Source organism: Falco punctatus, assembly GCF_963210335.1.
Source record: "Falco punctatus genome assembly, chromosome: 4".
Lineage (NCBI taxonomy): Eukaryota > Metazoa > Chordata > Aves > Falconiformes > Falconidae > Falco > Falco punctatus.
Window position 1 is genome coordinate 101,646,340 of NC_137583.1, and position 21,792 is coordinate 101,668,131.

Genomic DNA, 21,792 nt, shown 5'->3' on the forward strand with positions numbered 1-21,792 from the left:
TAGACCTGTGGGAGCCTTTCAAACCGATGTATTTGGCTCTGATACTTGGCACAGACTGTGGCTGTATGTGCTAGTTCAAGATTGGCAATCTTCCTGACTCAGTGAGCTGCATAGGATTGGTAACTGTCTTGTACTGAGAGGGGAAGGAGAGGACTCTAGGAGAAGCTTACCAGCAGAGGTGAGCTCTTCCTAGAGATCACGTAGCACTACGGTAGGGCAAGGCACGCCGGCACACCAGGCGACACAATATGGTCAGACCTTGCCAGGCTGTGCACTTCCTATGTAGAGCTTTGAGTTTATCTAGTGTCCCTGTAGCAGGACAGCCTTCTTGAGGACCACCCGCTACTGAAACTATAGATGGCCTGTTCTTCTTGATTTTTCTCTCCGGCTCCACTGACTCCCAAACTCAATGCCCTAAATGGCTGTCCACCAACAATTGCTGTGAGCCGCTGTGTGCCTTTGTGAGACTTAATGAAAAGCCACCTTAAATGCACTGTGGTCCTGCAGCCTGTTTATTTTGCTTCGAGTCACAGTTTAGAGGTGTAGCTGGTGTGTCCCGGTGACTTGTGATATGAACTAGCCCAGGGATCCTCAAACTTTTTAACCAGGGGGCTGGCACGTGGCAGGCAGTCATCTGCGGCTGCTTGGTTTCCCCCCCACAACCGGGGGCGGGGGGGGTGGGGGGGTGGGGTGGGGAGGGGAGTTCTATAAATACTGGGGACCGGATTGAGGACAGGACCCTGGGGGGCCGTATCCAGCCCGTGGGATGTAGTTTGAGGACCCCTGAGCTAGAGCAAATCTTGCAGGGGAAAAAAAAAAACCCTGGTCTGGATTAAGAGACTCGTAAAACGATGGGCGTATTTGTTTCTTGGAAACTTGTTCATTAATTATTTGTGATACAGAACCAGTTAAAAAAAAAGTAGCTAGCTAGCAGCTTTTGTACTAATAGTTCACTATTAAATTTATAACTCCCAAGTGTAACTGGGGTTTGGTGAAAGGCGTATCATGTTAGGTGGCAGGATGAGAGAAAATGTGAGGTGTGAGCTGCAGTCAAGGTGTCTGTTGTGATCCATGGGTTGGCTGCAGATGGTTCATTGCAGTTTGAAACACTGTCTTGAAGAGAAACAGCATTAAGTTGCTAAATACTATCAAAGATATAGATATTAACTTAGAATGTACATGCATTTCGATTTATGAACGTATCTCTCAAAAGTGTGTAGGTTGAATGAGATAATTTTGGCAGCAGTTTTTTCTGAAAGCTAACTCTCTCCTAGAATTCCTTCCTGATTCTGTATTTGAAGAGAAACAGTGCATGGATTTTTTCCATATTTGTTTTACGTTACTTTTGTAATTTGCAGATCTGTACTTTCATGGTGCTGTCCTGTCCCATATGCCCCCCCCCCCCCCCCCCCCCAAAAAAAAAGAAAAAAACAAAACAAAAAAAACCCCAAAAACCAAACCCACAAAACCCAACAAACCACAAACACCCAAACCAAACCAAACAAACCCCAAAACAAAACTATAATCAAATTTCATTTATCACAGAATGATGTTTTCTTTCAAGCAAAACTAATGGCTAAACTCACTGTTTTACATGTGTGCTCTTTATCTTTATGATCAGTTCAGCTAGATGAAGGTAGCAGTGGTGTATTTTTAATATCATGATTGCACGATACTAGAATGTCAGTGATTCTCAGAAGATTTTATTCTAAAATCAAAATAACTTTTTTAAACTGGAAGTTGATCTTATGCTGAAAACAAAAGAAATTATCTTGTTCTTTGTCTGTACCCTAAATTTAGTTGATAAGTATTCTGATGTCAGTTTAAAAAAGAAACATCACTAAGTTATTCATCAGTAACATATTCTGTTGTTATATACTAAGGTTGTTTTTTTTCTCTGAAACTTGTATTTAGAAAAGGAAATTCAGTTGCCCCCAGTTTCCCTCATTCCCTTGTTTTTTCCAAAGACCTTTTCCTCTGGCTCTTATTTTAGCTATGTCTAAGCAATGCTCTTTCAAATGGAAGATGAATTAAAAACCTGGCAAAAGTTCTGTACTCTTCTGACAAGTTCCACCCCCAGTGCTTTTTTTTTACCTTAGAGTCAAAGCCAGTTTTAATGCAATTGTGAATTATCAGCCAGGATGGATAGTTTTTGAATGTCTGATTCTACAGATGCTTATTATTATAATTTTATTAGTCATGGTAGTAAAGAATATATTCATTGCAAAACCAGAGCTAGGCCATCGTTCCTGGAAGTGTTTGTAAACATAAATCCAGATCAACGGAATAATGCTTATTTCTATAACAGCTCTTTGCGCACTGGGAATGTGATAACCCATTTTTTTAAACCTTCAAATACCTCAAACAGTCTGAAGTCTAGTTTTGTGGGGGGGTGGCAGAGGGATCACGTAACTTACTTTACTCTTCCTTCTTCGGCAGATGCCAGATAATCTGCCTTGTCATTTACAGTCAGTGCAGCGGTAACCTGATGCCCGATTTAGGCTTTTAATGAAATTACCACAGAATTACAAAGTTTGACCTGTAAAGGATAAGAAGAGAGATTGTACCCAAGTAATATTTTTGTGCACTTGCTGGCAGACCCAACAGTAGTACCTCGTGTTGATGGTAACTCTTGGCAATGTTGAAGGCTGCCATCATTACTTGGGTAAAGGTATTTCACCCATAGGGCTGTATATTTAGTTCACTTTCTTACTGCTACTGTCACTTTCTGAAGTGTTTTGTGTTTCATGTGGTAAGAGTTACTCTGTTTCAGTTTTAACATTACAGATGCAATCAGCAGTTCCAATAGAAGGGAAAAAGCTCTTTTATATTGCACTTTTATTTATGATGTCCCATGGTGCTCTAGTGCACATCTGAGCCTGGTTGAGAATTGCTGCCCTAAAGACCTTCAGGAAAATGCTGGTTTGAGGGCTGCGGGAAACAAACCAAGATGGCAACACTAACAAATGGTTAGATCAGAACAAAGAAAGTTCTTGAATGTTCAGACTGATTTTGTAAGTTATATGTTAAGAATATTCCCACTGCAGATACTGTTGGAGATTTATTTCCGGCCTTTTCTGTATTTAGGGTTTATCCCAAGCTTACTCCAAAACATGTTGACTTTTAAAGCCATGTTTTGTATTAATTGTTAAAGTTTTATTGGTGTGTGAGTTGGCCTTACCAAAATTGCAGCTTCTCTAATGTTGTAAACAGCACTGCACTGTTTCAGAAATTTCATCAGGTGAAAGCATTAAGATTTTTTTTTTTCCTTCCTTGCTGTTCGCACCAGTTTGGTGACTTAGAGGTCAATGGCTTTATTAAAAAAAAAAAGAAATTGTGTTGGTATTGCTATTACTCTGTCTGCAAAATCTTCCTAATCTTCTCTAAAAAGCATGGTTGTAAGAATTTAGCAGCATCTTAATTTGCAAGAGTTTGTGAAGCTTTTTGCAAAGGCCAATTTCAGACAATCCAGGAAACAAAGGCAGTAGCCACAGTGTTTCCAAGAGGATCCCTGCTGAGCAATGCAGATGGTCCAGAAGGAATAAATCAGTCCTGAGTACAGTTACACCTCCAGATTTAGGTTTGTGAGGAAAGTAGAACCGCACAAACCTATAGCCTGAATTGTAAATTATTTCCTTGTGTAAAGGTTGCCAATATCAACATTCCATTGCTTGTTCTAGAGCATTTCATCCTCACGAAGCAGAAGCTCATCTCTGCTGCCGCCTGGGACAGTTAATTCTGCATCTCCTAGTGGCCAGAAACATATGAATCAAAGTGGGCCAACTGTTGTAACCATCACACATCACAAATCACCTGCGGCTGCTCGAAGAGCGAAGAGCCAGCGTTCTGGTCAACTCCATGAAGTCAGAGAGGTAAGAGAGAAAAAAATCTGCTGTTTTGCTATAACTTCTAAATGCTTATTTTGCTTTAGGATAAGCAATTAAGTCTGACAATTTAACAACTCTCTTTGTTTCCTACTTTACGTGTGACTGCTTTGTTTTGATCCCCTCGCTGAGCAAAAGGCAGTCTTGAGTTCTGGTTGAGCTTAAAGTCTGGTGTAACCAGGCCTTTTTATGTCAATGTTAAAGTTAGTGTGTGCACATGCTTAAAAGGGGAAGTATATGGGCCACAGCTCCCAGACTTTGCAGTGGTGCTGCAGTACAGGAGGAACATCTTTCTTAAGCTGCATGCAGCAAAACCTTTCAGATTGGAAAGAGGGCCCTGAAGCACTTAAATATAACTAGAAAAAAATGCCATGTAAGTCTGATGAATTAATGTGAAAGAAGGCACAGCTCCCCACACTCAGCGGTTTGTTTCTATATGGCTATAGTTTTAACTTTGTTGTCAAGTTTCTATTGCTGGACAAAGCATTATTCTACCACGGGGCCATATTAAACACATGAAAAGTATGTTTCTTTCAAAATGCCTTTACCAGGGTTTTGCAAGTATAACTTGTATACTGATTTAAGTCTGTCTTCCAGACAACAAAAATAATACAGAGTTTTAAGCTTAAGTAGTATTGGCGGACTTCCACAGAACTTACTTTTATCTTTCTTTCATCCCTTGGTATTTTTGCTTTGTCTGAATTTCTTGCTGTTCTCTAATATTACCTTTGTAGGTCCCCCTCCCACCCCTTCTACGAAAGAAACTGTTGACAGCCTAGCTGTTTTAAAGCATTTTTTTATTACATGGGTTTAAAATAGCTACCCCAGTCCCTTATGTTGCAATCTGAAGAGTCTGCTTTTAAGTTTATGCTCCCAAAATGCTTTATAAATAGAGACCTTTCATATTAAGAATGGAGTAAATTCTTAGTGTGTGCTCAGAATGAAACCTCAAATTGCACATCCCAGTGAAGAATGCTCGTTTTTATTCTAGTAACATTAAAAGTGAAAACTTCCCTTGTATCCTGTATTGTATTAACAACAATCATTCCTTGCTCTGAAGAGACACTGTCTGAATGTCACCCACGTTTTCTTTACATTATAGAAAACACACATCTGTTTGTTTCTCATGAGAATATGTTGTCTTTGCTTACCAATCATCTCCCCCAAGTTGTTTCTACCTTACTAAATGTGTTTGCTCTTATAGGTTGAATTCAGAGTGCGCATTAAACCCATTAGTAAAACAAACAGTAGGAGCTGTTGCGGCTTTGTTAGATGAAGCTGGGTAGGGCTGAAAGGAATGTAAAAGAGAATTAGTGTATGTGCTGATCGTAGTAAGTTGGGAAGGGAAGAAGTCAACAGATGCAAAGAACTGCACTTGGGAAGGAATAAATACTATCCTATACTATCCTATAGTAAAACAGAGAATAAGTGGCTAGGTATCATACCTGCAGAAAAGGCCTAGGGGTTGCCAGCTCATTTGTTTGCAGTGTATTGCAATGTGATGTCATTCCAAAAAGGTAAATATTATAATACTTTAATCTGCAATGGTGGAAGATAATTATTTTGCTATGTTTGATGTGAGTGATACCTCAGCTGCAGCACCAAATCCTGTGAGAACCACTTAGAGGGCTGTAATAAAAAAATCCTAGATATTGAACATATGGTAGTGATTGAAGGTTAAAAGAAATGAGTGTTTTTCAGGGAGGGAAAATGGTAATAAGATAAACAGTGCATAAAAAAAAATTTATAAGGAGGTGTGTGAACTTTACCTTTTTGTGTATTGAATTTTTTTGTGTGTGTGCGCTGCTGCTTAACAAAGAGCGTATCGATGGAAAAATCAGTCCTCCTGCCCTCCTTCCCAGTCTCATGTAAAAAGTGGCTGCTTCACTGATCTTGTTTCAATCTTATGAAAGGATAAGTCTGTTTTTTCAGGATAAGGAAGCAGGCAGATTTCATTTCAATGGCATGCTCTGTGCATTTTCTTTTCAGAGTGAATGCAGTGGACTTGGGTATACGCTGCCTGTTTTTTTCAGGGAATATTCTTGTTCCCTATGTGAGTCAATGTTGACTGTTAGATCTACCATCCCTTGTTAAACTTATGAATAAAGACTGGTCTAGAGGCCTTCAGAAAAGTGCACTTAAGTCTGTTCTTGTCCTTTTTTTTTAATCTGAAGCAAGGAGAAATAGGAACTAAAAGTGCAGTAAAAGAGAGTTAATCCTCTTCTCAACACTTAAATCTTTGCTTTTTGTTTGGGAGTTGTTTGGTATGATTTGGATGAAGGGAAGAGACTGCAAAAGGATTAAAGATCTGTTAGTGTTTCCTTTATAGAATGAAGTTACTGAAGCTTTGACATGCAAATAAGCTTTTTTTTTTTATCGTACTATAAATAGCGCTAAAATATCTTCTAAAATACAGTAGTAGAATCAATGGAAAGACTTTATATGCTTCTGGAAAATGAGAAGCAGGAAGTATTTTTTTTATTATTTTAAAACAATGTTATGGTAATACTACTCACATGTAATACGAGACCTGTGAAAAAAGGGAATGCTGCAAAAGGGGCATCCTTTGCTTGGGACGTACAGTCTTCACTAGCTTGGACAACATCCTTGGCAAGTGCTGAACTTGAAATGGCTACTTCAACCTGGACCATTTTTCTTGATTTGGCCATGTTATTTGAAAACAGTGAAGTGTATGTGTAACTCCTTGTTGCAAATAGGACAAAATGTAGTCCTATATTTGACATCAAGCAATGGTATTTGGTAATATTTGGTTGTTCTTTTTTCTCTTTTTTTCCTTTCATAGTAAGAATAAACAACACATTGTTTCCTCCTGTTGTTTGCTCTGGCTGGGGTTTTTTGTTGGTTTGTTTTTTGGGTTTTTTTTTGAGACAGCATAGAGAATTTTAGTGTAAAACAGATTATAGCAGAGAGGTTTATTTAGTACCAAGCTGACATGCAGAGTTCTATAAAGGTTGTAGAATCAACTGTGTAGGTCTCCAAAATGATGCATATACTAAGTGTTTGTTGTGAAATTAGAACTTCACATTTTAAAAAATGTGTAGGTTAAAATAGAGCATCAATATGGAGCTTTCGGCTGCTATAAAATCTTTTATATACTCAAGCTACTTGCTAATACTACTCAAGCTAATAGCATGGAATTTAAAAGATGCTCAGGAGCATTACTTCCCATCATAATGTAACATTTTTGTTTAAAATAACAATATTCTCTTAAATAGGGTTTTTGCTTATATTAATTTGATGTTAATAGTCCAGTCCATACTGATTTATGGAACGTTATATCAAAACTAAAATTCACCATACATTAATTTGGGAGAGCTGATCTGCTATGTGTTGCATTTTATGTGGTATTATTTGAGATCCTACATCTTTATTTGGGCTATAACTTACCATTAAAGGGGTGTTTCATCTGATTTTAATGTAACAGTAATTTTAATGTAACAGTAAGAGATTTTATGGTAACCTAAGTGTGTGTGGTCTTGAAATGAAATTCTGTTTTTTAAACTATGCATTTTATTATCATCTTAGCAATTTACGATAAGAATTATGTTTGCAGAATTCTTTACTGCAGGTGGTTAAAATTAACTGAATGTAAAGCCAAGTGGCCACACCATACTTCGTATTAAATTTTAGCTGTCACTGAACAAAATTATAGTGGCACACTTAATCTTAGAATGGTGTTTATTTTGGCTGAGGATGTTTGACTATTGTATGACCTCTACCACTGTTACCATTGTTCTTAAAGAACCAAGAATGGTGGTATGTGAACATTTTGTAGTAACTTACATTAATTATTTACAGAAGTTTAGAGAAATTAAATTGAGTTAATTGAAAGAAGTCTAGAGAAATAATTTTCCCCCACAAATTTAAAAAGTCGACAAGGGAATTTCTGATCCCTTTGAAATATGGTGTTTGGTACAGCTTTTGATACTCTACAGTGGACTAGTCATCAGCATGTGTTTCTGAACATCTGGTACAGTGAGATCCAGATTTCATGTGGCCTTTACCAGTGTGACATCTATATTATGTGCCCATGGGCAGTTCCAGAATTTGGAATGGACTGATTTTTGGTAAGATGACAGTCCTAGTCCTTCTTGCATGTCCTGTGCCATATGTAAACGTGGTTACCGTTTGATTCCTGCACGAATTATACAACTAGCTGATACTCCCTTACAATATAGGAAAATCTAGGACTTGCACCTAGGGCTTCATGGAGTGAGGTTTACCTGCAATTTTGTGGGGCTGCAATTGTCCAGTTTTATGTGGTTACTAGGAAGAATAGAGGATTCTAAAACACTTTGGGGATTTTCAAGTGAGAAGTGAATGTCTTCAGGTCGCTAATATTTGGATAGCAAAATTAGGAACTGTGGCTAGCTACTGTTAGCGAAAAAGGATACTGTTGTCCATGGAGAACTGTTTTTCTGTAACGGAATTGCAGCACTGCACAGGCAGCATTGTAGGTGAAAAAGCAGATACAGTACTTAAATGAGTTGGGGAAGCATTCAGACCTGTAGGACTTTCACATATGTGAACAAAGACATAAACTAAGCTGTGAGTATGTTGATGGTAAAAGTTTAAGCTGACAGTAGGGGAAAACCTGATGATTTTGCTTCAGTGTCAAATATTACTTTTCAGCTTTGAAAAAGTCAAGTTTTGCTTTTAATTTCATTTTTTTTCATTCTCCTTTTGTTTCTTTGGAAGTATGTACATAAAAAGAAAGGTTGGTGGATAAGATAATCTAATGCCAGTACTAGCAAAAAGAATGCTGTAGCACTTCATATTTTTGTATTTTTTGGCATATTATTGTTTGGCATATTATTGAGGTTGTGTGAGGCAGTATGATAAGCACGCATGTAAGAAAATTGATTTGGATCCTTTAACAGGATATATACAGGATCATGCATAAACAGTGTGAAGTATGCACAAAGAACATTGAAAAGAATACCACTAATCAAGTATTTATGTAAGTGTGTATAATTTTGTTTAGTTTGATAAATTTCTAAGTAGGGAGAAATGCTACATACTAGATCTGTCGCTTTCACTTAGAATTCTCATCTTGATTTTGGAGTGTAGGAAGATGAGAGCTAGCTTTGTGACAAAGATGACCTTCAGGACTGTATAGCTAATAAATTAAATATTTGCTTTTAGAAGATGAGGCTGGTCTCATCACGTTCATCTAAATAAAAGGTGTAGATGTAGGATGGGCTGCTAAACTATGCTAACTTCAGTCTTTCTGACCTAGTAAGTGTCAGTGCTTTATCAGGGAGAGGCCTGATAACCATGGACTGTAGCACTGCTGAAGTCTGTGCTGCTGTGCCTTTGCTAGGCAGATTTAAAAGTAGTTACCTAAAATCATGTCTGTTTTTTCCTTCTAGACATGTTTTAATATGAGAGGTAGCTTTGTGGTGTTTTCTTTGTGGCAGTTTGTGGTTGATACTTTTAACTAGAGTTTTCCTGTATTTCAAAACTAATATAGTAAATACACTTTATAAATTTCTCAGTTGGCTGATCAAGGAATTTCATCTTGGTAGTTTATAGATACTGCAGAAAGTGTTCATAGTATTTAACTTCTGAAATCTTAGTGTCCTGTGTTCTGTTCATGTGGAGAAATAATAATGGTGGTACAGTGAGTGGCAATTTTGGAAAAAGAAGGGAAAGAACACAGAGGCGGAACCTTTGCTAGTTACAGATCTCCAGTTTTGTCTGGGCTTGTATTTAAATTACCTCACACATGCCACCCCTCATAATAAATTAAAGGTAAAGGGTCATCCTTTTGATCATCTTTATTGAGGTGCATCGTATCATATACAAAGTAGGTAGTCTGTAACTATAGACTAATGCTGTTCAGAAAATGAGGTAAGTTACTTAATAGGTTACATCTTAATACCACTACATCTATACTATTTTTGTATTGTATGTATTACATTTTCATTTGTCCGCAAACTCATTGTCATAATTTTTTCATTTTAATTAGCAAGGTGTGCAAAACGGGGACTAACATCTCCACTCTAAATCAGATAATGAAAAAGTGCTTGCAGAAAACTCAAACAAAAACCATAGCTGTTTCTCAGAAAGCAACGATTTCTTCTTGGCTAGTGACAGCGAAGAAAAGACAGCAGAAAACCTTTGGGGCAGTTCTGTATCCACTGAAGTCAACAGAAAGTGAAAGACGCCTTAAGCCTTAATTCAGCTGTTGATATTTATTTGGCATAGAACATGTTTGTGGAAGTTATACTACAGCTACTACTATTTAACTGTGCTTAGAAACACTTTTTGAATTGAGAAGTATCATAATAAAAATTTGTGTTGCAGGTATGTCTGCCAGCTTAGTTGCAGCTGAGCTGGCTGATACTGCAAGGGCAGCTCCCAGCTGTGTGTTAACAGGAGCCATTATAATTTGTTTAGGGGCATTACATTACATCAGCCCTAAATGTAAACAGAGAGATTTGGCTGGAACTTGGGGGGAAGAAAGGAGAGTTTACCACCTTGGGAAGAAGGGGCAGGCAACTTCGGAGGACTATAAAGATGTTGCTAGGTTATGCAGGGGGCAGATTAGAGAGGCGAAAGCCCAGCTAGAACTCGGGCTGGCCACTGCTGTAAAAGGTAACAAAAAATACTTTTACAAATACATTGGAAACAAAAGGAGGGTCAAGGATAATCTTGCATCCTTTATTGTATGTGGCGGGAAACATTGCCACAAAGGATGAGGAAAAGGCTGAGGTGCTTAATGCTTTCTTTGCCTTGGTCTTTAACAGCAAGCTCTGGGTACTCAGCCCCCTGAGCCGTAAGACAGGGATGAGGAGGAGCAGAATGAAGTCCCCACAGTCCAGGAGGAAATGGTTAGTGACCTGCTGCTCCACTTAAATGTGCACAGATCTATGGGGCTGATGGGATCTCCCCAAAGGGTACTGAGGGAGCTGCCAGAGGAGCTTGACAAGCTGCTCGCCTTCATTTGTCAACAGTCCTGGCAAACTGGAGAGGTTCCAGAAGACTGCAAGTTAGTGTGACACCCATCTACAAGAGGGGCAGGAAGGAGGATCCAGGCAACTACAGGCCTGTCAGCCTGACCTTGGTGCTTGGGAAGGTTATGGAGCAGATCATCCTGAGTGCCATCAGGCGGCATGTGCAGGACAACCAGGATATCAGGCCCAGCCGGCATGTGTTTATGAAAGGCAGGTCTTGCTTGACAAACCCAGTCTCCTTCTATGACAAGATGACCTGCCTAGTGGATGAGGGAAAGGCTGTGGATGTTGTCTACCTGGACCTTAGTAAAGCCTTTGACACCATCTCCCACAGTGTTGTCCTGGAGAAACTGGCTATTCATGGCTGGGATGGGTCTACTCTATACTGGGTAAAAACTGGCTGGCTGAGCCCAAAGAGTGGTGGTGAGTGGAGTTAATCCAGCTGGCAGCCCGACACAAGTGGTGTTCCCCAGGGCTCAGTACCGAGGCCAGACCTGTTCAGTATCTTTATTGGTGATCTGGATGAGGGGATCGAGTGCACCCTCAGTAAGTTTGCAGACAACACCAAGTTGGGCAGGAGTGTTGATCTGCTGGAGGCCAGGAGGGCTCTGCAGAGGGATCTGGACAGGCTGGACTGATGGGCTGAGGTCAGTTGTATGAGGCTCCACAAGGAGAAGTGCCGGGCCCTGCACTTGGGTCACAACAACCCCAGGCAGTGCTACAGGCTTGGGGAAGGGTGGCTGGAAAGCTGCCCAGTGGAGAAGGACCTGGGGATCCTGGTCACAGCAGGCTGAACATGAGCCAGCAGTGTGCCCAGGTGGCCAAGAAGGCCAGCAGCATCCTGGCTTGTATCAGAAACAATGTGGCCAGCAGGACAGAAGCAGTGACTGTCTCCCTGTACTCGGCACTGGTGAGGCCGCACCTCAAATCCTGTGTGCAGTTTTGGGCCCTTCACTTCAAGAGGGACGTTGAGGTGCTGGAGCATGTCCAGAGATGGGCAACGGAGCTGGTGAAGGGTCTAGAGAACAGATCTTGGGAGAAGTGACTGCTGGAAATGGAGTTGTTTAGTCTGGAAAGGAGGCGGCTGAGGGGAGACCTTATCGCTCTACAACTACGTGACAGGAGGCTGTAGGCAGGTGAGGGTCGGTCTCTTCTCCCAGGTAACAAGCAACAGGACAAGAGGAAACAGCCTCAAGTTACACCAGAGGAGGTTTAGATTGGATGTTAGGAAAAATTTCTTCACAGAAAGGGTGGTCAAGCACTGGAACAGGCTGCCCAGGGAGGTGATGGAATCACCATCCCTGGAGGTCTTTAAAAAACACATAGATGCAGTGCTTAGGGACATGGTTTAGGGGTGGACTTGGCAGTCTTGGGTTCACAGATGGACTTGATGTCGTCAAAGGTTTGTTCCAACCTAAATGATTCTATTATTAAACCTGTAACAGTATAAACCAGTTTCAAACCTGAGGGCTAAAAGGGGCAGCTGCAGATCTTATCATTGCACTTTCTTCTGAATTGGTATTGGCCCCAGTTCTAGAAATATGTGTTCCTTGTACAGTATAAAAATACCAGCGCAAGCATGCAGTAATGTTCTTCTGGCTGTACAGCAATTTTTGGTGTGATTGGCTGCTCTCCATATCCTTATAGGCAAAAAATGAATTGAGAATATAAAGAACAGATGAAATTATTTGGTATTTTCTGTAGCAGTTCCTTTGGAGGTTCTTTGACTTGGCTATAGAAGCCTCATCTCCTACATCTGTTTATTCTGTCTCAAGTTAGTACTGCGAAGATCAGTAAAAACATGTCTCCTCAGGGGATCCTTGAATCTCTGGGAGTGTCAGTCTAATACATTCCGAAGTAGTAAATGTGTGTGTGCTTATAAAAATTACTCAGTAAGTAGCATTAACTGTCTCACTTTGGTGATGAGGAAATGTAAATTATTCTAATACTATAAACCAATAGTTACTAAATCACATAAACATGAGCTGAATACACTTGTGTTCTCTGAATTTTTACCTTGCCTTTGCAATATCTTTAAGGTCGCTAAGAGTGCACCTTGTTCTGTGCATTTGATTTTGTATTTATGCAAACGTTAAGTCATCCTGGATTCCTGATACACAGGCAGGGAGAATTAAGGTTGCTGTGGGAATTGTAGAGCAAATGTTCTACTAAAATTACACTGTCTCTGCAGGTTATGTCAAGAGTGAACTTGGCTCATTATTTCTGATGCCTCCATCTGAAAAATATAAATGATGCAAACATGGTTTCTTTTTATTAAATTGTTTTTCCAGGCTGTAGTTTAATAGTCATTGAGTATTTGCAAAGATGTTAATTTTCAGTCATTTAATAAATGGCAATTTTTAAATTAGGGATAACACAGTGCATATGACAGCTACATTCAGAGACCACTGTGGCATTCATTTTCTTAAGCAATTGCAGAGAAGCTAAGATTAGTCTTTACAGTTACTTAAAATTTAATGAAATATTTTAATAAATGGTAGGTTCCCAAAGGAGTTGGAGTGCAGTTGGATTTAAGGGAATTCACTCTCCAGCTTTTCTATACCTTCAAAACAGCCACTTAATTCTACGTGTAAAACAGAATTCAATTGTTCTATTTTATATGCATATATAAAGTTGTGATCTCTCCTTCCTTTTGCTTCTCTTATTTCTGGTTCTGGGTTGCTGGAAGCAACTTGGGGTGGGGGAGATAACCTTGGCAGCCACTGTCTGCTTTTTCTCTTCTCTGTGGTTTTACCTCAAGATCCCAACACCCCGCTCCCCTTGAGTCATCTTTGTTAGTAAATAGTAAGTCTCAGTAGGTGACTATTAATAGGATATGGTTAATATAGCAGGTAGATTAGCAAATGCTGAAGTAAAGAGCTCACGGTGGGGGGAACTTAGCACTTAGTAGCTGTGTTTTAGTACAGCCTTATACTGGTAGCAAATGTCATGGAACTCTTAACGCAACAGGTGAAAAAGAAAATGTCATGTCTCCTGCAATAGACCCTGATCCCCAGACGTCTCCCTCCAGTAGCAAAATGACCTGTGCTAGATTGGTACTGATCATTTTGCAGAAAGTGTATAGCCCGCTCCCTCTTTGTAGGGAGAAGTAGTGCTTATTGATAGAGTTTGTCTGAACCATGCTTTCATTTGAGTATTTATTATGGCAGCCAGCTCTCACTAAAAAGCTTGTGCAGTATCTCCGTGTAACACTCTTTAAGATAGCTGACACTATCAGAAGAATTTTATTTTCATCTAGTGTTTTAGTACTTTGGTTTGTTTGTATATCACTTCTACAGTGAGAAGAACCTGATGTTTATGTTGGTGTGGAAGGGAGAAGTGTTCTCTTCAGATCTTAAGCAGCAAGAAGGAATTCTCAGAGTAACTAGCGAATTTTTGATGATGACAGGAGAAGTAGTGTGGGGCTTTTTTGTTGTTGTTGAGGGGTTTGTTTGGTTTTGGTGTTTGGTTTTTTTTACAGACATAAAATACAAAACCATTCAAGGAAAGCTGAATATCTTAGAGTATTGATTAAGATTAAAAGCATTCTCTAGTTTAGAAAATGCAAAATTGTCCATCTGCTAGAACACTCTGACAGTATTTGAACTCTTCATCCTACTTCAACTCTGTGGACGCAAGGTCTTTTCTGTAATTTCTCTTAACACTGCTCTGCCCCACTCCTTGTTGCCTTTCTGTCATTCACTAACATTTCTCAGGTGGGGAGGACAGACTGAGTACAGAGAGCATGAATTTAACCTTAATTTAACCTTAAGTCTGGAATTGTGGTCATAAAGAAGTGTCATAAGGAGTCTGCCTGAGGTAGCAAAGAGAAGGATCTGATTTCTTTTGGCCTGAAGTAGGTGAGCTGTTTTGCTGAGTTTCTGGAGATATTCTCAGGGGTCCTGCCAGAACTGCTAGAACCTCACTACTAACATATGTGTTGCAACGACTGTGAACCCCTCTGATGTCTCTCTATTTGCCTGATGTAAGAAGCAGAATTCTGTAGAAACTCACAGTGGACAGTCATGTTGTCCTTGGGAGTGTTTTGCATCCAAATAAAATGTCTGTATAAAGTCCCAGAGAACATGGACAATTACAGATGTCATAGCTCTTCAGTATTTGAAGATAGATCTCTCTTTTGTTATTCTGAACAAAGAGATATTTTTGTAAAACAGGTAGTTAATTCAGCTTCTTTTCTTGCTGAGCTTCTGCGTGTTTTGAAGCACTGAAGGAAAGGAGGAGCTTCCTCCCGTATATTTGAGGTGCAACAGACTGAGAATTTCTTGGGAAGGTAGATTACTTTTCCTCCTTTGGTACTGGAAGGAAAATTTAAGACTTCTAAAACCCATCAACAAAAAAGACCCTTCTTCCCTTTTTCCTCCTTCCCCCAAATCCAACAACCTTATGGGCTAAAGCAATAGTTTGCAGACCTACAAAGTACTAAGTGTGATTATTATAGCTGTGCAACTAACTGCAAGGGAGTTTAGTGGTGAGACTAGTAAGCTACTGGACAGCAGACCAATGAGCAAGTCTGTAGTCCATCAAATGATGAATGAATGTTGTCTTCACAAAACAGAATGATAGTATGTTGTGAGTAATATGCAGCAAGTGTCGAACTTACAGAATTTAAAAATAAAAAATAGGAAATTAATGTGTAAAGAATGGAGCAAAGGATCATATGTATAATAAATTAACTAGCCAATTTAAAAATTGTATGACAGGAGTTGGTAAATAACAGCTTCTCCCTGGCATGTAAATCCTGTGCTGAGGTCCCTGCAGATCTCATAGCCACTGAAGGTGCTGATGGCGACCAATGGAACAGCATCATCATCAATGGAAACAGCAGATCGGAAAGAGTAGCTAAGAGTGGGAAACAATTGAGCTAGACTGCCTCCTCCACACCTGTTTTTCTCCTGGTTGTCTTAGACTTGGTATTTAGAATCAATCCTAATGACATTTGCTCTCTGTTCTGTAACGTTTTCCTCACAAGGAACCACCCTGTGGAGTGCCGATGAGAAGGCTGAGCAAAAAAAGCCAAAGCAAAACCCCGAAGGAAATAATGTTTTGTTAGCTGAGACAATGAAGATAAGGTAGCAACTTGCTTTTCAGTTGTTCCCTTAACAGACATTATGTGGATTCCTGGTTAGAGAAATGAGAACAAAATAGCAGATGGGGGTGGGGGGAGCTTATTCTCATTCTCCTCCGAGGGAAGAAATAGAATTGTGAAAGCAGAGGCAAGGACTGAAAAGAAAAGAAATGGTGATTAGCTGCCATCTTGATTGTCAGAGGTATAGTTCTGTTTGTTCCGTCACCTTTTGTGTTTCTGTCTGCAAATTAGATGCCAAGTGAAAATTAACTTGCTCCTTTGAAGCTTTATTGCTAGGATGTATGTGTCTAAGCCTTAATAACTATTATATAACAAGTAATTCCAATTTTACTGTTCATTGTTTGCTTCTTTAAAATAATTGAGGTCAAGCCAGCTGCTACCCTGAGGTGACAACAATGGAAAATTAAGTGCTTGTTCTCTGTAATGGGAAGGAAGCAGTAATCAAGAAGGGGCAATTGATATGGATGTCATTATCTGGTTCCATCTTTCCAAGATACTTTCAGAGTATCTCACGTGGTATGTTCTAGGATCCTTTCTTAAAATACTTTTTCTCATTAGCATAGTAATGTTCACAGAGGCTACTGTGGGTCTTGATCCAGACCGAAGATTTGTGGGTAGAATTTACTTCTGTTTGCAGCTCAGGGAGGTTCTTTTTTTGTCAAAAGACAAGGTTTTATAGTAAGCGAAGTGTACAGATATGTTTCTTGTGAACTTAAGCATGCTTGTGGTCATCTGGTCTTGTACGTGTTTCTACATTACACGCTTTTAAGGCTGAAATGCAGAATTCTCTTTATAAGAGATTTGTGTTACATATTGCAGTAACCTTGTGTATATCTCTTTCACTTTAGTTATATATTAAGCTGTAATTTTGCCTTCCTAGCTTGCATGCTGTTGATGGAATCCCATTAAAAGATTTATGGATGTGACTTTACTGAAGAAGAGGGAGAAGTCTATAAATCCTTATCAGAAAACTTATTTTGTCAAGTAGTAACATGCACGTAACAGGTGACCTTGAGTAGTTTGAGAAGACTTTTTGGAAGTTAAGCCAAGGCAAAAATTCTCTTGCTCTGCAGTGGTTAGGTATAAATGCTTAACTCAAAATAAAAATGCATTAAATTGGGGGAAAAAAGAAAAGATCACTTTTACTGCAGTTGTAGGATTTACCTTAATTTGTCAGACTTCTCAGTTGGAGAGGTGTACCTTTTGAGCTGGTGATTAACAGTATTTGCAGTAGTCTTTTTGCATGTATGTTTATGCTCTTTCCTTTTTCAGAACAAATAGTTGAAAGCAGCGAAGTTTCATGGTAATGCTACGTGAGAATTGTGAACTTGATCTGAATTGGTAGCTAGTGTGTCAAATTAATGACTAGTATGATTAGTGACAATGGAGTTCCAGGTATCTATATCTCACATTTTGATACATATTTGGTACATGTGTATTTATATATTTTACTTTTACATGTATCGGTTGTCTGGTTTAACTTTTAATTTTTACAATATGACAGTTTGTGGTGGTGTTGATGATATAAAGGTCAAGATTGCAATGGGAGTCCTTGCTCAAGGTCAGAATTGATGACTATATTATATTTAGATGGCAACTCAATGCATTGGGTTTACAATGTCTTCGAAGGTTTATATTTTTTGTGTGTGGACTTTCTTCTCTTCTGTCACTTATCTGCTTTTGCTTTTAAGAAAAGCTGTGTTTTATGTTACAAGAAAAGAACCAAATCCCTGTGGTATATGCTTGTTTAACAATGAGAACCAAGGTCCTGACTCATACCCCTTATGACTTATTCTAAGGTGGTTTGAAAAGCTGGTCTCGTGTCTTTCTCCAATATCCTTTTGTTTTAGTGCTTTTGTCTAAGACTAATAGTTCCAGAAACTGTATATGTGTATGTAATAGAAAGAGAGAGGGAGATACTGTGTTTTCATATAACAATTAATTTTTAAAAAAACACCAACAAACCAACCAACAAAACCCTCCGAAAGTGAAAAAGCAAACTGGCTATTTCCAAGCCTTTGAAGGCAGTAAACTTCTCACAAGGGCAAGCCAACTTAGTAAGAAAGTGATCCATATTGCATTTCTGTTACTATTTAAAAGTCTAAAGCTTTTCCCACACAACTGTTTATTTTTACAGATGCTCTGTTTTTCATATAAGCAGTGTTGTTTATTTTCCCATGTTTTTAATAATTGTGTTCAACTTGCATGCAGTCAGCGATGGAAAGGGTTTAAAAATAAAAATCACTGCATTCAATCTTTCAGAAGAATTGCCTAGAGAGAAGTAGGCAGACAATACGCTGCTAGTGGTGGTGCCCAGAGAATACTGCAGCAGAGAAAAAGTGTTATTAACTGATGGAGCCGAATGTCTCCTTGATGAATGATTTCCAGTATGTCACAGAGGCACTTGACAATACAGAATTTCTGTGGGTTCTCAGTGCTAAAAGAATATTTTTCTTTTCCTTTGGAGTGTTTTGGATTTTTTCATACAAATTGGTAGGCGTATCTTAATACTTAATATAAAAGGGTTTGAATAAGTGTCAAGATCAATACCAAAAAAGAAAAATGCCGTATGTTAAAATTTAAATTGCTCACGTGTGTATCAGGTTGTGGCTGGGGAGGCCTGAAGAATCTTCTACAGGTTTTATATTCCAGAAGAAGAGCAGGAAGGTGTGAAGCCATTGATATCATTATACAGAAAGACAGGATTGGTGACATTACTTGTTTTCTTGGCCAGCTCTACAAGGCCTGTATGACAAACGGAGAGTGTCTGCTTGCCCTTTGAGGTAATATGGCTAAAGTCATTCTTCCTGTGCTTCAGGGAGGTGGAAATCACTGTGTCATGGATGATGCCCCTGAAACAGCTGTGGATCAGGTAGTTCGGTATGTGGCTTAACTGTGTTGGTTCAGTGAAATCCTGTAGGATCAGTAATTCTACAGAGAAAGATGTTTTGATTATCATAATAGCTGTCTGGGCTGGACAGACAGACTTAGGCCTGTTAGTCCTGGAGTCTGGATAACAAGAGCATTTCCAGTGTAAATAAAATAATGTCAAAAGTAGTCATGCCCTTCCATTCAGGTGTGGCTATTCAGTTTTCTTCCTTTGAAGTTTCTATTTACCTTTGAGGACAGCAGGACAAATCTTTAACAGAGGGTTCATTATTATACTTAATGATTGGGAATCTCTCTCCCTCTTTCTCATTTCAGAAATAAATTGAAGCCTTAAATAAAAAATGACATTCAAGTTTTTTAAGATATTTTCTCTGATGGGAAAGGTTAATATATCATCTAGTATTTTAATAAAATATTGAATTACTGTAGTTTTTTTCTTTTAGCTCAGAAATCAGCACTTCAGTTTTTCATTATTATTTCTTAAATTAATTTCTAACAACTAATTTTTGCTTATTTACTGTATGAAAGAGTGTTGTTTCTTCTTAGTATGTCTGAAATACCCTAGGGTTGCAAAGGAATGTATCTCACAGCTTTTTCTGCCTAACTTTCACGTACTGTGGGGGTGAACCCAAGAATAGAGTCATTTCTTACACGCTTGTTTGGGATGCTGTCTCATAACCGTTTGGTACCATACATCATGATTGGCAGTGGGTTCACAACAGGAGGATCCAGAAGGTGCAATTCCAGCTGTGAAGGGGTATTTAGCAGTTGCTGTGGCAAGCAGGGAAAGCAATCATGCGGGATTTTAAGATCAGCCAGGGAGAGGAGGAAGCAGGCAGCCACAGAAGCCTTGAATTGGCTGTTTTGAAGCACATGGTAGGGAGTGGATGACCAGCTGAGGAAAACATCAGAGATTATTCCCGTTGCATTCTGTCTTCTGTGAGGGTGTCGTTGGGTGGCAGGTTTCTTTGAGGGTAGTGTTATTTGGGAGAATTGTATTGGGTTTGCATGGCAAGGTTTTGGTAGTGGGAGGGCTACAGGGGTGGCTTCTATGAGAAGCTGCTAGAAGCTTCCCCTATGTCCCATAGAGCCAATGCCAGCTGGCTCCAAGATGGACCTGCCGCTGGCCAAGGCTGAGCCCGTCAGCAATGGTGGTAGCACCTCTGGAGTTAGGGAGGGGTGGGGGGAAAGTGTTTTAAGGTTTGGTTTTATTTTCTTATTACCCTACTCAGATTTTGATGGGTAATAAAATAAATTAATTTCCCCAAGTCAGGTCTGTTTTGCCCATGATGGTAATTGGTGAGTGATCTCTCCCTGTCCTTGTTTTGATTCATGAGCCTTCCGTTGTATGTTTTCTCCCTCTGCCCAGTTGAGGAGGGGGAATGATAGAGCGGCTTGGTGGGCACCTGGCATCCAGCCAAGGTCATCCCACTACAAGAATATGGACAATACCTGAGAATTTCTGGCAGGTTAAAAGGACTGAATCTCCTTCTGGCTTCAGCAGCAGCTCTTAAATAGGGAACACATAACGTGGTCTGCTTGTTCTCTTGCTGAAGGTGGAGAAAGGAGCAAATCATGCATATGAGCTGGTCTCTTCCCAGCCTGAGGCTTCCTCATACTGAACTTTTTGCAGTTAGTTAAATGCAGGCCTACAAGTGCTAGTTATATGCGTGCATATAATTCCTTTTAATACATGTAGTCCTGATATTTCTTTCAGTTTTTCTATTTTATATCTAGCCCAGAGCCATGTGAAGTTTGAATGCATTTGTGGGTATTTCTTTTCCATATTATAAGGAGCTATTTGTAGGTGGAGAGGGGGTACCAAAGCTGAAACAAGAGTGGAAAGATAAGCAAGTTGAGATATTGTGAGGAAATGGAGACAAATATTCTTCGCTGTTGTAAAACAGACAATACTACTTTGAGCTGTCTGTATTTGCAAATAGGGAGGATGGAGAGCTGTAAGGTATTAAAATAACCGTGTGTAAAAGCAAAGTCATTCAAAATTAAGTAAGTTGTTTCTCTTTGAAAAATGAAAGTTAAATTGTAACTTTCGCAAAATCAAAGCTTTTCATTCTGATTTTGAAATGAGCTTAGAGTGCTGATAAATCAAGCACTCTGCCTCATCTCCCCCTGAGACAGCAAAAAGCAGGGTCGCAAGTAAGCTAGAGGGTGGTGCTGTAGCTGCAAGGCCTAGTGTCTGTCCTGTTAAGGGTTAATGTGTGTAATGAGTTTTGTCTAGCATGGTTTTCTTTTTTTATATTAGCTGCTCTTTGATTTACCTTTTTTGGGAGCAACCACACTTCAAACTCTTTTAAAATATTTTGTCAATTACTTTAAAAAAAATACATTGGCAAGCATGTTAAAAAAAGTTCCGTTATTTCAGTAATATATGTTATTTCCTTCCCCTTTTGCCACAGAGTTGTTCTGTGATGCTTTAGGATAAGGGGAGGTTCTTCCTTTCTGTTCTGTTCATTCAGCACCTTAAACAGAGTGGTGTTGGTCCGTGCTCAAGCAGTAACAAATCAGCAGTTCTAATACTTTGCATCCTACGCAGAAGTTGCTGTTCCTGGTGTCTTCTGCTTTGCCAGGTCTGTAGAATAGCTGCTGGTGTCACAGCTATAACATGAAGGAAGCTAGGTAGCACAGAAAGGATAAGTTTTAAACCAGCTTTTTTTGACTCAAGTCACCTAGAAAATAGCGAGACTCAAAGCAATACCTTATTTTGGATAAAGGAAGAATAAATCATTTATTTTATTTAAATTTCTCCTAATCTCAGAAGGATATAGTTGACGAAAGCCTGTAAAGCTTTGGTCTGGGTGATAGATGCAGGCATTCAGTTAATTTTCCAAATGTTTCTTAAGCTCTCTGGTCAGTTTATCTTAGGCTCCTGTCTTAGCTGCAGAAGAATACAGTTGCCCATTATTAAGGGGGA

General features: G+C 39.3%; 1 protein-coding gene across 1 annotated transcript in view; it reads left to right on the plus strand.

The window, feature by feature from the left end:
* OSBPL10 (oxysterol binding protein like 10) overlaps nt 1–21,792 on the plus strand; it is a 145,956-nt gene that overhangs the window by 68,397 nt on the left and 55,767 nt on the right. Inside the window, exon 4 of the mRNA XM_080387327.1 lies at nt 3,681–3,872. Coding sequence (XP_080243453.1) covers nt 3,681–3,872 — 192 coding nt within the window. The remainder of the gene's footprint in view (nt 1–3,680; nt 3,873–21,792) is intronic.